The sequence below is a fragment of the Cyrtonyx montezumae genome, unplaced genomic scaffold (genome assembly GCF_038088225.1).
Source record: "Cyrtonyx montezumae isolate F1298 unplaced genomic scaffold, pur_monq_1.0 scaffold_8, whole genome shotgun sequence".
NCBI lineage: Eukaryota > Metazoa > Chordata > Aves > Galliformes > Odontophoridae > Cyrtonyx > Cyrtonyx montezumae.
This window is the reverse complement of record NW_027072089.1, coordinates 101,598,646-101,615,812: the sequence shown is the minus strand read 5'-3', so window position 1 is coordinate 101,615,812 and position 17,167 is coordinate 101,598,646. Positions and strand designations below refer to the sequence as shown.

At 37.4% G+C, this 17,167-nt stretch overlaps 1 protein-coding gene across 3 annotated transcripts in view; it reads right to left on the bottom strand.

The window, feature by feature from the left end:
- LARS2 (leucyl-tRNA synthetase 2, mitochondrial) overlaps positions 1–17,167 on the bottom strand; it is a 79,330-nt gene that overhangs the window by 59,596 nt on the left and 2,567 nt on the right. For all 3 annotated transcript variants that reach the window (XR_010623221.1, XM_065753727.1, XM_065753728.1), the window contains exons 3-5: positions 16,122–16,250; positions 6,650–6,741; positions 3,635–3,695 (exon numbers count right to left, since the gene is read on the bottom strand). Coding sequence is in view for 2 of the 3 variants with exons in the window: in XM_065753727.1 (XP_065609799.1) it covers positions 3,635–3,695; positions 6,650–6,741; positions 16,122–16,250 (282 nt within the window). In the remaining variant the exon portion in view is untranslated. The remainder of the gene's footprint in view (positions 1–3,634; positions 3,696–6,649; positions 6,742–16,121; positions 16,251–17,167) is intronic.

Below are 17,167 nucleotides of genomic sequence, written 5' to 3'. Positions count from 1 at the left end.
AAACTAGCCTTATATCAATGGTGTCTTCTTCTGTTCAGTTACAAGAAGGGTAACTGATTATTAGTGAGAGGTGGACATGAATAAAATCTAATAGTTAAATCCCTGTCTGCTGTTAGTTTCATGCATGCCCAGGCAGAATGACAACTTCAAAACAAAACAGAAAAATGTCAGAACAATGAGAATCTATGAAAGATTTCTTCTTTTAAAATGCACAGTGTGGAGGGGCAACATTAATCATACTGAAAAATGTTGGCAGTACAAGCAACCTTTTAGAAGAAAGTTATATAAAACAGTGGTAAACCAGTGAATGAGTGGTAACATGTAATTCAGTCTGATGTCTGTGCTGAGCAAAAGGAAGGGAAAGTCACACTCTCTCCACCCCTTGGTGCTGATGATACAAATCTTCAAAAATTGCACTTAATTCTCCTGAAAATAATCTTTAGAGAAGCAACAGGCAGCCTGCAGAGCTGTCTGGGATGGTATTCTGGAGGAATCTCATCTCCAGGAAAGACAAAATTATTGTTAACTTAAAACAAAAACTGTTTTGATTTTCAAAGTCCTTCAATGTCTCTCAGAGATTATTTTTATCCTTAAACCACATCTTTTTAATACAGGGTTCAGCACTGAAATATTCTCTCCTTTTGTTTCTATTATTTTTTTAATCTTTCTCCACAATAACACTGTTTTCAAAAATTTACTACTTGACATATTTAAAATATGTACATTTCAGGAAAAAAAAAAAGTCAGAGCAATATTAGTATTCAAACCTACTCTAAAGCAAAGTACTTATAGGGCTTTTTTATGCATTTAATTACATTATAGTTTGCTTACATTTTCTGTTTAGCAGAATTATTTGCAAGTGCCTTTGTAACCTGGCCTCCTGAAATAATCTCTCTAGCTTCTATGCCATCTTCGCTGTGCTTTGCTGGTTAAGTAATTTCACTGACTGCTACGGCATACAAATCAAAGTAAGAAAGCATTTTTTAAGGGAGAACAAAAAGAAACAGATTGATAACAGGAAACTTCTACAATGCAGGAGCGCTGGGACTTGCTCACAGTAATCTTACTGAGCAATAAAATTAAAACTAGGCTTCATACTCCTAGACAGAACTTTCTTGAACACCAGACACGACTTTATAAAGCAGTCAGCTTCCTCAGCACACCTTCACACAACGAATATTCCAAAAGCACTTTTTATTACTTCCACAACTTTTCCCCCACTCCAACATTTGTAAAACAGTAAAATGTACATGAGTTTTCCCCACATTATCTCAGCTGGCCACATAGGGTTCTTTGGCAGCTATAATAAAACTTCAGTGCTTTACAAAGGCAATTCACTCCACACTTAAACAGGGACCTAATATAGGAGAATGTGCTTCTTCTAGCAGATACTTGCTAGGTACTACACTTTAACAGAATGAAAGAGCACACTGGAAAAAGACCAGTGAAATCTGATTAAAAAACAACTCCTGTTTTATATAACAATCTCAGTTAATTAGACTTAACTCATATAAAAGGTGTTTTTTCCTCTCATTTTTCATAGGAGTCACTAACACTACTGGGTCTGTTTGCAATGTCACAGTATTTTGCAAACCACTGATCTACTGCCATACAGGTATAGAAATAAGAAAATATTCCTTACCTCAAGAAGTTCACTTCTAAGGTAAGTACCTGCACACCACGGTGCACTGCTGTGCAAAGATGCTCGAGTTAGCCCAGCAGCAGCACAGCTGAGACAGGAAAATGCTCTGCTCTGTCTATTTAGCCGTGCCGAGAAGCAGGCTTTAACAGCCTAGACAATACACTCCTGTAACTTAAGCCATTCTTTTCCAAAAACAACCTTTCACCTAGCTCAAACATCTGTGCATTTAATTTAATATAATACTATGCTGTGATACAATGTGTAATAGATATATTTCAGGTATCCTACATTTTTTGCATTGATTAAATATCTCTCTGTTCCTAATGGTTACCATCCAGGTCACTCTCATTGCAGTTAAATAAGGCAAGCTTTCTAGGTAAAATAAAACTTAATGAGTGAAAATCCCAACATTTCACTGTGTTTCAAAGAACACATTTAAATGCTCACCTTTCAAAAAACTATGTGCCCCTGAAGCATTCTGAATTATTTTAATTAAAAAACTTCTAGAAATGAACTTAGTTGTACAGTATTAAAGCCCATTCAAAATATGTGCAGAGGCTTCTGAGAACTTACTAACTATAACAGTTTGCTAGAAAAGTGGAGGTAGGTCTCAAGTACAGGCATGAGGATGACAAATGAGTTTTCCCTGTATATTTATAATTCCTATCATGGATTTTATTACTATCAGTTCTCCATCTCTTCTTCAGAACGTAAGAGTTACACAAAGGTCTGCATACACCAATGAACTTCCTCAGTTTTCTTGAAAGGCACTCTACACCATTCAGCTCCTGTGTTCCAGAATACCTATACACATATGTGACTTCAGTGTTTTGTTCTATTGCTGTACGACATGTAAAGAAAGCCTCTGGGGTAATAACACTTTAAAAATCTAAGAAAATAATTGTCAGCAATGTGTGAATTGAACCTTTCACAAAAAAAAAACTCTTTTCAGAGCAACTTTTGTTGCCAAGAAAACTAAAATCTAAATGAAAAGGCTCTTACTGAAAATCTTGCCACATATAAGATTCGACCAGGTATTATTTCATTTTAATGTAGAAATATACAAAAAAGAAAAAAACAACTTCACCTTCTCAATTAACAACAACAGATGGCAGGTCTCATACTGCCAGAAAATTACTCCTTTTCTTTTACAGAGCTACAAAACTGTAATAAAAATTGAAGATTAGCATCTCCATCAGGCTATTCAGAATCATATTAAGGTGGTAAGTAACGATTATTGCTAAGAATATGAAGTTAGTGACTGTGGCTGATTCATCACAATGCAATAATCCTACTATGATTGCCTCAAAAATTAATTTATTTCATTTTTATATTGAAAGCAAGTCTAGCTATGTCTGGTTGCGTTGGTAAGGTTTTTCAGGTGAACATCTGACTCTCAAGTATTATTATTTTAAATAGAACTTCTACTTTACAAAGTGACCATGATAGGGGCAACAGTGATGAAAGCAAGATTGTCTTTCACATTTAGAAGAACAATTCAAGTCAGTAGTTTTAAATTGTTAACATATTATAAAACATGCACACTGAAAAAAACACTCAAAAACAAAAAAAGGTATATATGCACCCTAACAGAGAAGTATTCTGCTTCACAAACATCTATTATACTGTTACCTAAACTCTTAACAAAGAAAATTGCTACTCTAAAAGCAATAAAAAGGTGATAAATATCCAAATGCAAGCTTAAAGTGAAAATGAAATCACTTTAAAGAAAAGATCCTCCTACAGCTTGAGATAATCAGATTACGTCAATATAACAAAAGTAAGAGAAGTTTGATAAGTTTCACAGAAGGTCTACTTACCACTTTCTTCAAATGCAATTTTACAATCTACAGCAACAACCTACACCGGTCGCTTTCAAACTTCTGTGACAAATTCTATGTTGTCATGTTTAAAATCTTAAAACTCCAGATTCTTCAATACTCCATCATACAGTCAAAATAACACAATAACCTCTAGAAAAGAAAATGTTACCCTTTCCCAAGTGAAAGACAGACCCAGTGCATCAAACTGATCCCTCATGTGTTGAATATTACTGCAAAAAGAAAAAGAAAGATAAGTATTCACTTAGAATTATTCATACCACATGACTACATTTAGCATCAGGTGCCTATTAAATTCTGAGAAATCAAAAGTACTAGTTAACATCTATACACTATTATCTCACTACCAATCAAGTACAACGAACTGTCAGACTATTCATCTTAAATAACAGTTTTAAACATCACTGCTCTAGTATGCATTCTGGTCCCATTTCAGTGGCTGTGTATACAACTATTCTGCACATATTTGGATACAGATTTCAAATACCTAATGATTCCTCTCTGTACAACACATCTTTCTGGTACTGCAAGGAGTGCAGAGCTCCACTTACCCCAGAAAAGGTTTGCCTGAAGAGTAACATCAGTACAAGTAAACAAGGAAATCTTACAGTCACAACTTTCACTTGGAGAAATTATACCTTCAGTAGTACTGCCTACATTAAATTCCCACCCAAACTGTACCTACCTAAAAATATCAAATTCCAGGGTATTCTCACAAAGCTTCTGCTTCTACTCCAATTTTTGCTAACAAAGGTTTCTTTTTGTTTTGTTTAAGCAGCTCTGTCTTCACCAGTTTTTTTCCCCCCCCCCTAACTTCAAGAATGTAAGGAGCAACAGTCAGTCGGAGCTCATTTCTCGCTAGGATGTTATTATAATCAGTCTCAAAGATGATGTGCTACCTTGTCTCTTGTTACAATATTGCTAGCTAACTCTTAGTCAACTATTTTTTCCAGTACTAAATCTTAAAGGCAAAATCCTATTTCCCATACGAAATACCATGAACATGTAACTACTAGCCAAATTGGTTTAAATGCATGGAACAACAAGAGAAAAAATTAACAGTTCAGAAGACAGAAGAGCATTAGCTCCAGCAGTGTCTCACCTCACACGTTTCCATAGGACCCTGCCTGGATGAAGCAAGCCAAGCTAACAGGGCAGCTTTCTATTGTCTGCCCCACAGGCTCACCATTTTTCTGTTGAGCCCATTCAACTCACTTAGCTAGCAGAATGGCTTTCTACTGAGCTGGTTGAGCAAGATGTCTTGAGTGCTAAAGCTAGTACAATAGATGAGAAGGGAGCACGTGGCAGTGAGAAGAAAAAAACCCTGACCCTTTTGTAGTCAGCAAGTACACATGTCAGCCTAGTTCCCTCAGATTACAACCTTCAATTTCTTTGTGCCTCATTTAACATGTAAATATAGATCACAGTAATGCTCTTTCTGGTGAAGATTCTGACAAGATAATAGAGTTAAAAATGAACCATTTGGATAACATTTTTTTTTTTACAGCTTAGCTACAGCAGGCTTATTAAACAAAGACAGAAATCAGCAGATTACTAATGAAGCTCTTCAGAAAAAGAATAAACTCCTGTAACAAAAGCAGTATGTTTGTCCAAAGCAAGACACACTGGTAGATTTTTTGCTGAGAATCCAGGCAATGTTTCCACATAGCCACAGGTTTCTAATTTCCTTTTAGCTAACTTCACATATGGTATAACTGATGTCTCACAACATGCTGTGCACAGTGGCTTTCCAGGCTCACTCAAAAACAAAAGCAGTGGTTTGCTTTTCATTTTCTTTTTTTTTTTTTGGCAGCAATGGATATTTTCATAGCAAACCAACAAGAAGGAAATTTAGAAAATTGGGCATAAATGACACAGAATTTGTATGCACCACATTACATGTATTTTCCTTAAGTGAATTTGGTTGCCACCATATTTTAGAAGGAAAAGTAGAGAGTGATCTTAGCTATGCAAGAACTTATCAGAATCAGCACTATCTCAAGACCTGTTCTGGGCTAAGGTATAGTTAACTTTCTTCCTAGAAACTGGTATGGTGCTGTGTTTTGCATTTAGGATGAGAATAATATTGATAACACGTGACAATTTAGTCACTGCTGAGCAGCACTTGTGCTAAGTCAAACTGCTTTCAGCTTCTTGCATTGCCATGACAGCAATGGGCTGTGCATGCACAAGGAGTCAGGAGGGGTACAGACAGCACAGCTGACCCAGATGGGTCAAAAGGATGTCTGATTCTCTGTAGTGTTGTGCTGAACAATAAAGCAGGGGGACTTTGTTGGCAAGGGACTGCTGCTCCTTGGGGACCAGCCGGGCTGCTGGTAAGCAACTGCACTGCACATCACCTGTGCTGTTTATTCATTTTGTTGCTTTTCTTTTCTGTGCTTCCTTATTAAATTGTCTTTATCTCAATCCACAAGTTCCTAACCTTTCCAGTTCTCTCTCCAATCAGCTCTGTGTGTGTGTGTATTTGAGGGGAAGGTGGGGAGAGGAGAATGAGCAAATGGCAAATGGTTCTTGGCTGCCTGCAGGGATAAGCCACAACCAGCTCCAAACATGATACCACAGTTTCAGTAGTGCACCTACAGCACAGCAAACAATTATACATAGAAAACTAGTTTGAGTCTCTTATAGAAATTTACTGTTTACGTATGAAACTTTCCACTAATTTGAAAGAATATTAGAAGAACACAGCACCAAATTCTGAAGTCTAAAGCACAACGTTTTCTCAAAATTTCTCAGTAATACTGGCTGCTTATCCCTGTCAAAGGCCCAGTCTAAAAGGAAAAAAAATATCTTCTTTCTCATGGTACAGAAAACTGCCAGTAAACCTAACCACGTAGCACATTCCCAACTGTGCATTCTATACTAAGATTTAACTCACTTTAACTGAATTCTGATTTATTTCTTAATCACCGCTTTAGACATGTGGGAAATGTCACTTTTTCAATATTCTAGCTGTTTACAAGTAATTGAGAAGGAAGCCCTGAAAATCATCTTGACACATCAAGCTTTGGAAATTGAGTCACCTGCACAGTTCTACAAAACAACAGCAAATTAACTTTCTTCTTCCTATGTTGCATTTCTTCTGCGCTGTTTTTGTTCTGTTACTTTCTGGGCCCCACAGTACAGTACATTCATTAAAAATCACCTTTGTGTCCAGCTTGCAGGGTGAAGACCGTGCTCAATTGCTGCATTTTCTGCTGGTAAACCGAATGCATCCCATCCCATTGGATTTAGCACCTGCCATCAAAAATGAAAAACACAATCTTATGCAACTTTCTGGAACGACATCAGCAACACACACAAGCCTCAAAATAACCACCCGTGGTTTGCATTTTAGCATTTGCTTTTCTGAATTGAACTTCTTCAAAGCATGCCCACAAGGGCTACGTCTGTTTTAAGAGATGAATATAAAACAAACTTGCTATCAACAATTTGATGTTAGAGGGGGCTGAAGGAATTATGCAATAAATCCTCAAGAGTATTTCAGTGCTGAGTTGGCAGTGACAAAAATCAAACCTTTGTAATTTGTGTGGTGGTCAAAATTAGCATCAAATGCTACAGCTAAGCATAATTAAATACGCACTCTACAGAAGGAAAAGTAAGCAGGCAAAATTACTTGAACCAAGGGTTTTATAACTATACCTGATGGGCAGACTACTAATTGTTTTTCTTAAAAAAACCATGCTCTATGATAACCTTAAATCTGTCTTGTTTTTATTTGACTATGAAAAAAAATATTCTGGTCAAATTTTACTTTAAAAATCTATTGTGTCATTCTGCAGTCTGTATTTACAATGTATTTCAGGGCCTCAAATAAATAAAGATAAAAAAATGTTTAATATAAAGTATAGTTTTTGTTAAAATATATACCTTTTCTGTTAAGGTAAGAATTATTTAGAAAAACAACTTATCTTGCAAAAAACGTACGTATTAAAAAAAAACTCTTAAAAGAACTAGGACAAGAATTGTCAATGCTTAATCTACTGTCATTAGACATACTTACATGCTAGGTAAAAGCCAGTACAATTTATTATACCTACAAACGTGCAATAAACTCAACCAGTATGATTATAGTTATGATTATAGTTATGTACTTGAGGGGTATTATTAAGCTTGTATACTTATATGAAGAACTTGCTCTTCAGTGGCATGTAATCAAAAAGCAATGAGAAAGAAACCCCAGCAATACTAATCTTAAAAGCTAACTCTGTGCAGAAAAATCTGTTTGTTACTGACATACAGGATCTCCTTTTGTCTCTGGTTTGAACTATTCTTTCTTCAACTCAGCTTTCCAATCCTCCAATTTCAACTGACTCTTTCATAAAAGATATTTTATAGTTGAGTTTACAAAGGTGCCCTTGGCATCCACTGCATGAAAAAGCAAAATGATTTAACAGATGTGACTTCTAAGCATTCTAGTTTTTAATGCTGAGCTTAAGCTAAACCTGCTGCGTATGATAATGCTGACAGTGCAGCAATATAACAAGTATTAACCTGTTATCAGCTTTCTCTCAAGCCAGTAAAGTACATGCCTATACAAGCCACATTTCTGGTGTAAAATCTAATAGAAATTAAAATGCTGTAATGCCTTAGAAAAGTTCCCCTTTATCAGAGAGATTATTCCTCACATTACAACGTCAGACTTGAACTTCTCACTTCCTCAGGTTATAAACACACAGTGGAAACATCGCATTTGGAGTCTAATCTAATTGCCATGCCCCACTGATGTACACCTGTCCATAGCCCCTCCCCCTTCCATACCCCCACCATAATCAAAGTCATTGGTATAAAAGGTGGGGGAAAAAAGGCAAACTTTACAGAAACTGCAAATCTCAACAGTTCTGTAAGGACACAAAATATTAGTTTGTGTACTTCAGTTGGACCATTACAAGTGCTGACCAACTGGCTTAGGACAGAAATGTCTACACAAACGTGGTATTTTCTCCATGTAGAATACAGACTTTCCCCTCCTTTAAGCCCCATTTCTTTATCTGAACAGATGCACCCCCAGAAATGTGTTCTTTTACTGATGCATATTGAGATTAAAAAAATTTACTCCAGGCAAATTTCAGTAAAATCTGGCTTTGGAATATTTCCTGGGTATAGACGAATAGCCAAAAACAAGGCATAACAAGGCAATTTCTCATGTTCATGGGCAAAATTATGAGGAAATGACAGTTTCACTCCTGGCTGCAGACTCCTCAGATGGGCTGACTAATGCTCAGAAAGCTAGCGTGCAGACATTTTATCCTTGTACCATCAGTACCAGCAGCAGTTATCTGCTCACACAGATCTCCTCAATTCTATCATGTATATTAAAAATATCACACAGTGTATTCACTTATCACAGTCAAATACAGTTCAATTTAACAACCAATAGCATTCCTCAAGTTGAAAGGCTGAAGAAATACACTTCTTCAAGTTTCAGGAAGAAACTGGAATGTAAAGAGATAGTAAAAATATCCTCAAATTAATCTCCAGGATAGATCTATTTATATAGTTGCTATAGAGATGAATGTAACATGCACAGTGGTTTAGAAAATGATTTCAAGTTCATTGTCTCCTTTACTTCTCTACTGTGAATGGATGTGAAAGGTCAGTGAAATGCAATTGTCTAAACGATAGGTCAGTTTCTTCTGGCTGCAAAACATGTTACCCATCTACAGCTAAAATGCCACGGTCTTCATGCAGCACTTGACATTACATCTTAAAATGACTTAGCCAGTACAAAACAAGGCTGAGATAAACTATGTAGCTCAGACAAACACAAAAATAAAGATATGTGGAAGAGAGGGAAAAAAAAGTACACTACTAACCTGTCAAAAGTCAGCACAAAGAATAAAGGAACAGTTCAATTGCCCTGCTTAAAGCGAAGTAAAAATAGGAAGAAAGCAATCGGGAAGTCCAAAGGGGATTGCTTAAAGCTCTCTAAGGGCTTGGTCACAGGTTCTAACTAGCAGAACTAACATAGCTGCTCCCTCTAACGTTACAGATGAGGGAAAGGAAAAAAAAGAGTCACCAACTTCCTTAAATGCTGGCTTGCTTGCTTCTGACAGTAGCCTTAAACAATATGCAAACACAGGATCAATTCTGCTCATTGGAGTGACAGTTCTTCCCAGCATCACTTTTCCATACAGACAAGATCTTTTCCAAATCACTTGGAAAGACAAATAATGGACCTATCTTGTGGGAGAGGAAGCCTACATAATCTGAGGGTGTCTGTACAGGTAAAAGAAGAAAGGTTACAACCTCACAGTCATTTTAAGATAGAAGAAGCCAGTGCTGGCCGCACAGCCAGCTGTGTTTCTGCAGTCATTCCTTCTTTGCACCAATTCTCCCTTTATGGGCACAGGCACTGGCAAGTCCTCACAGAGAAGCATCCACATACACTCTGCATGGTTAAAAGCATCAGGTTAGTCTTTCACATAGATGGCATGCCCTATGGTCCTCAGGTGCTCGCACAACCAGGCGTATAAAGAGGTGTATTTTCTGCCACTCAACACACTACATTTTGCACAGACCCATGAAGCATTGGGCACAGGGAGAACTTTTCACACTGATATTAGTGGGTGAGATCAGTAAGCACGATGCAACTCAAAGTTGACGATAATCTTTTAACACTCAGTCCTAAGACGACAATAACATAACCAGGAAAAACAACGCAGTGAATTGTTTTTAATGTTTGTAAAGAAGCAAAAAACTTGCTTGCTTTCCTAAAGTGCTCAGTATGTCTGAATGCTTCCACCAGAGAGCTGATGCATCTTTCTTAAATCTAAGTTGATGCACTCTATATTTGAAGAAAGCAAGCTGAACCAGTGTCAAAAATATTTGTAAATAAATACATTTATTTCAAAGACTGTGTGATAAGACAAGACAAGCAAAAATGAAAATGAAAAGGCCTGCTGACAGATCAGAAAGTTGCATCAATGTACCAAACTCCACACACCTGCCTCTAGTTATAGTGCCCTGACACACTTGACAACAACTAAACCCAAATGTTGATACAATGGACAGGCCACAGCTGCAAGTTACATCTTCCAGTAATCCACTCAGGCTGCAGTGGCAACTTCTTGTCATTCTCCCTGCACTTAGATCTCACAAGTGCACATGCACTAGCAAGAAAAGGATGCCAGGGAAAGGACAGCAGAGTTGCTCCTTCTTCTGTTCACCTAAAATAAGGCTGCAGCAAACACATTGAAAAACCTGTAAAATCTATAAAACCAAGATCTTCACCTGAATGCACCCTAGGCGGACTTCTAACTGCACAGGGTAGTAAACACTGTTTACCCAGAGAGTGGTATTTAACAGCTCAATGTCTGGATGGAGATCAAGTGGTGTCCCTCAAGGGTCAGCTCTGAGACTGATGCTCTTTAATATCTTCATCAGTAATACTGATAGTGGCATTGAGTGTATTCTCAGCAAGTTTGTGGATGACACCAAGTTGTGAGGGGCATCTGACGCACCTGAGGGACAGGATGCCATTCAGAGCGAGACCTAGACAGGCTGGGGCAGTGGGCACAGGAGAACTTCACAAGGTTCAACACATCCAAGTACAAGGTCTTGCACGTGGGTCACAGCAACCTCCACTTATCAGTGCAAGCTGTGGGATGTGAGGATGGAGCACAGCCCTGCCAGAAAGGACCTGGGGGTACCGCTGTATGGGAAGCTGGACATGAGCCAGTAGCATGTCCTCACAGCTCAGAAAGCCAACCATGTCCTGGGCTGCATCCAAAGAAGCATGGCCAGCAGGGTGAGGGAGGTGATCCTGCCCCTCTGATCTGTGCTGGTGAGGCCTCACCAGGAGCTCTGCATCCAGATGTGGAGTCCTCAGTGTGGGAGAGACATGGACCAGTTGGACAACATCCAGAAGAGCACCACAAAAATGATCCAAGGGATGGAACAGCTCTCCTATGAGGACAGGCTGAGAAAGCTGGGGCTGTTCAGACTGGTGAAGCGTTGGGGAGACCTGAGAGCAGGCCTTCAGTATCAAAGTGCAGCCGTAATAAGGAAGAGGGCAGACTCTTTAGCAGGGTCTGTTGTGACAGGACAAGGGGAAAAGGTTTCAAACTGAAAGATGAGATATTTAGATTGAATATAAGGACTTTTTTTTTTTTTTATAATAAGAGTGGTGAGGCACAGGAACAGGTTGCCCAGAGAGGTGGTGATGCCCTGTCCCAGGATACATTCATGGTCAGGCTGGACAGGGCTCTGGGCAACCTGATCTAGTTTCAGATGAACTTTAAAGGTCCCTTCTAACTCAAATCATTCTTATGATGACAAAAAGCTGAAAACCACCAGCAGGAAAAAGAACAAGGAGATAGGGGACACCTGGAAATAGATTAAAATAATGAATCTGAGTAGTGTGCACAATCTAGCAAGAAGTATTCCAGTGATTCTTTGCAGAAACAATGCTGCATGCTAGCATTTTGATAAGGCACTTTCAAATTAAAAATAATCAACCCACACAGATTTTAATCAAAACCTAGTAACTCCATTTATATAATGCTCTCATTTATTTCTCATTCCCACAAGATACAAAATATAAAAAAAATATTCCATGTCCACACACTATCTCTAACATTTAGAAAACAAAAGGGTCTCTCTCCTCCATAATCTCTCACATTCTTGTCTAACTTAATTGCATTTAAACTAGCATCTCATTTTCTCCCTTTCTTTCAAAATATAATAGAGTCAGATAATTAACACCTTTGGTATTTGTTAAACTTAAATAAGGCTCAATTCATATAAGATATCTGCTATACTTCACACATGATTTGTACCACAGAAAATAACTTCACCAATGGCCACATCAACTTTAAACATTCAAAAATTGGTGTAGGCACAGATAATGTTGACTGGGAAAAGGGAACGTATTGAAATAACAGATCCTACTGATGAATTCATTATGAAGTTTTAATTAAACTTGCCTCTCCGTTCACTTTTGCAATTTCAAGAGTATTACAATTCACTGCTGGAAAAGAAAACAACTAATGAAAAAACATCCAATTAAAAAAAAAAGATGTTCTTTATAAAAAGAAAGTGTTCCTTAGGTCATTTGGGGATATTGTGGAAGTATTACTGAAAATTTTCCAATCTCATCTATCAGGATCAGTCTGAGTATAAGTGACGGAATCCAATCACAGTGTACAAGAATTTCACCAGAACTGTCCAGTGACCATTCTCATTTCTGTACAACTCAAACAAGAGCCTCACGGTGGTATCAATTTCAATCCAGAATTTTATTAAAAGGATATCACAGGAACTATTGAGCTGAATCACTCTGCTTACTGATTGCTACGAGAATTATCTTCAATCTTCTGAGAGGCAAAAATTATCCACTTTGGAATTCATCAAAGACACGATAATGGTAGCATGATAAAGTAATGGTAAATACTTTTCCCCTGAGCTGTGGCTGACTGGAAATATCTGCCATGGTGAAAATCACCATGACTATCCATAATTTGTAGTTAGCACTGTCAACAAATGAATAAGAACTCCCTTAACTTGCTACAAAACCCTTGCATTTGACTTCACAACACACGTATGCTGACAAAGAAAACAAAACCATATTTCAGCTCCATATTTGTTTATTAACAGATATGAAATTGTAAATCAAAATATGCAAGTTATTTTTCAGAAAGAGCGTGGTTTGCTGCATTCATGCTAAGTGACCTTTACTGTTTACAGCTCCTGCATGAAGTCTCCAAACTTCACCTTTTGTAATTACAGTATAAACAAATCATCCTCTAACAGACATACTCTACCAAATATTTACCCAACATCCTAATGCAAATGCACAAAGGAGTTTGCTTCCCACACACTGCCCACGGGCATTTCAGAAGCACTGCATCAACAGACAGTGCTTCATTGGTCAGACCTCCAGGTATAACAGAGGACTTCAGCACCCACTGGCACAACACAATGTATTGACCCCAAAGGTGCGGTGCTGCTGACTATCTCAGTACTGCAACAGACACATTCCTGCAGCTCCTACTGAAAACACTGTAAAGCTCATCACTCAACAGGGCACTGACTAAGTGATTGCCTATTGTGATGTTACATTTGCATTAAATCCCACCCCTGCACACCACTTCATAAATTACTAGCATCTGTGTATCACAGATCAGGCTGCTGCTCATCAGACTGTTTGATCACCTATTTTCAGTGTTGTTTGTCACGAATACCGTCTATGGTTTTATGCTGAAGCAATATTTATCCCAAAAATGGAGGAAAAATATGCAAAAAAAATCTATTTTCCCACTTTAAAAGTTGGTGAAGTACAGCTTTCCAGCAACGTGGAGTGTATATCACCCCTCTATTTTAATTGAAACAAAAGCAGATTCTATCCTGCCAGGAAAGAGAAATACTAATGTTCGATTTTTGAAAAACAGAATACAGCACTAAGTGACTGAAGCCCTTCCCAGCTAAGATATCAAACTACCACCAGTACAAAGAAATCCCACAAACACATTCCAAAGAATGGTTCCAATTTACTAAACGAACTATAATCCAATTGCAAAGGCACTGAAGTTCACCTTTGCTTAAGTATTATATCAAATAAGCCAACTCCTTGCCTGCTGAGATTCAATCGATATGAAGGAAATTGACTATTCTCTCATGAAGTCATTCTCTAAAAAACAAACAAAAAAAAAAATAAAACCACCTCCCTCATCTTATTCAACATACATTAATATCTTACTCAGCCATACAAAGAAATGTAGAAATAACCTTCCCTCCCTGCTATTTTCCCTTGCTGTTTTCTGGACAACACATACAATGCTTTAGTCCGAAGTTCACTTTGGGAACTGTGAGTTTGAATGCTTCCAGCTATGTTTTTCACAGTCACTGCTCATCATGCTTCATTGTTTAACAAATATTTGCAACTTCCCTACATTCCTGGACTGCACCTAGCACAGCAATACAGCTTCCCAAGTGACACAGCTCATTAGGTTATAGGTTATTTTCAATGACTTTTTTTTCATCTGAAAATGACAGAAACAAAGTTTAAATGACATTAGTACTTAAAAATCTTATTCTAAATGTGTGTAAAACATCTGAAATGCATTCACTTGTAACTACAGTTTTTACTGTGTAAAAATCAGTCACTGAACTTTCAAATTTGCAATACTAACACTGAATTTCCAGCAATAAGAACAATTGCTTAAAAAATATCAGCATGTATCATTTTGAAGTTTTCTTTTTGTGCACTAAAGAATTTCAGTAATTCCTTGAATGTGGGGAGAACTATTTTTACTGGGCATATCACATTCTGTATCCGATAAGACACCTATGTCATAGCCTATAACTATCACAATGGAAACCTTTAACAAAGTGGATAAGTGTTATTTCCTTTACTTTAGCTAGAACAAGAGGAAGTATGTTCTCACCTTCCTGAACAGAAAATAATCTCTGCCATTACTGCTGAGAGATGATCTATGCTCTGACATGGCATGTCCAGTAGCCTCGATGTAAAGTCTCATCTGGGCTCCAGCTGGCTCTTTTTTTTTTTAAACAAGATCTCACTTCTAGTCATTCAGAGAATGGGACAGATTTTTATTAAAACAGACATTGGTTTTCTTTTCCTCTTCAAGAGTCTGTGTTATTTATTCCTTTTTCCTGCAATTTTTAAAAGCGTGAGAATGCATTTCTGTAAAATAGGATGTATTCAGTTCATGGTAGGTTCATCACTGGTATCAAATACACAGTGTTTGGAAAGGCTACACACAGTAATTCAGTGTCAATACCTCCCGAGTCTCATGGATTGTAATAAATCCATGCACTTCTGCATTGTTTCTATCAAGGGAACTGCACTTAGTACCGCAACCAGCAACTAACATTTATTTCTCCATTTCACCTTCATTTGCACTCTGCAATTTCAATTCCTGTTCTACTGATCTTCTCTCTCATACATTCCTGTCTGAGACCCAGATTCTTGCCTGAAGTTATTTCTGTTCTTTTTTTTCCCTACTCCGAAAAAAGATATTCCCTTCCCACATTCCTATTTCCCACATTCTTAACAAATTCCCCCCTACCAAATGTTTTCTCTTCCTTCAACATGTTTGTCACTCAGGCCTCAATTCCTTCAAATTTTACCTGCCAGACTTCACAGCAGAACACCAACCAGCATCCCATCCATATGCTGCAGGGACTGGGCTCCCAACTATACTTTCTGCTCACTACTCATAGAACAGGGAGGGAAGGAAGGAGGAATGAGGGGAGCAGAGATGTGAATGGTGTTGAATTCTGAGGCTTCTCAGTTTTATGTTGTCAGCTACAGGATATTAACTTTTTCACCCTCAACTTTCCACAGAGATTTCATTCAGGCCTTCAGTCTTCTCTCATGGAAACTGTGTGTCCTACACTTCTCACTGACACTATGCCATACACAAACAGGTAACAGCATCAGCTACACCGTTAGAGATAGTTTTGAAGGATCAGTTAGCAACAGTGAGCTGTGAAGACCATATCTTTTTTAAAAGTCTCTAATTTCAATATTCAGAATATTCAAAAGTCACCACCTATGCATCTATTCCAACTAAGTCTTCACCTTCAAAACAAAACAGAAAGCAAACAAATAAACAGAAGAAAAAAAAATCCTACTGTAGATTCTTTCTTACCTGCATCCCTCTCATTTTCTGGAACCGAGCAACGGTATCACTGATTGTGTAGACACGAACATGACCCATGTGAAGCTTTCCAGAAGGATATGGGAACATAGAAAGCACATAAAATTTTGGTCTTGATTTCTAGAAAGGAATTGTCAGAAAGTTTTAATCATAGGTTAGCATTTCACTTGAATAAATATACATGTACATTACAAACTATCATGAAAAGAAACAAAATTCAGATCCTTAACTGAAGTTCCAGGATCAAATTCTTTGTGCCTGCAAACAGAGATGTCTTAGCAGACTTTGCAGCCACCTCATCAATTTATACTGATTATTCTATGGCACTTGAAAATTATGTTTTTAATAAACTTTTACTCAACTAAAGATACACTGACAGCAGCTTAACAAATCACCATTCTGTGCTATAGCAGCTATATGGCATTACCTACATACTCCTTATGCTTCCAAGCAGTTAAAGAAAATGACAGATAAAGCAATTCTCTAAAGTTTCAATGTGTTTTGCATTGTATTTACAATGAACATGGAGCTCACACATGGCCACGTTTGTGTAACATAAAGAGAAACTATCTCACTCATAATTGCATGAACATCCACTGAAATTAAACTCTTCAGCTACACTCTTACACTTGAATACAAAGTAGTCTTAAAATTTAATTTAGTGAGATTTGAGTAAACTGACAAAAGCTACGTAGAGGAAATCAAACATTGCATTTTCCATAAATTACTACCAGAATGTTTTGATTACCACAGAATTAATCTTAGATAAATGCTTGATTAGCTATCACATTATTTTCTTATAATAACATCACAAACAACAAAAAAAGAAGATGGGTATTTACTACTCTGAGCTCTATTTTAATCATACTGCCTGTTAATAAGAGATTTTGTACGTCAGTGGTAATTTTTTTACTTCAGGACAACACAAATACATACTCTAAAACGCCATTCAGAATTTAGCATATGTATGTACTTAAGCATGAGCTATCTACATATGTATGTCTGATCACATAATAAAAGCAAAAAGTCTCCAGTTA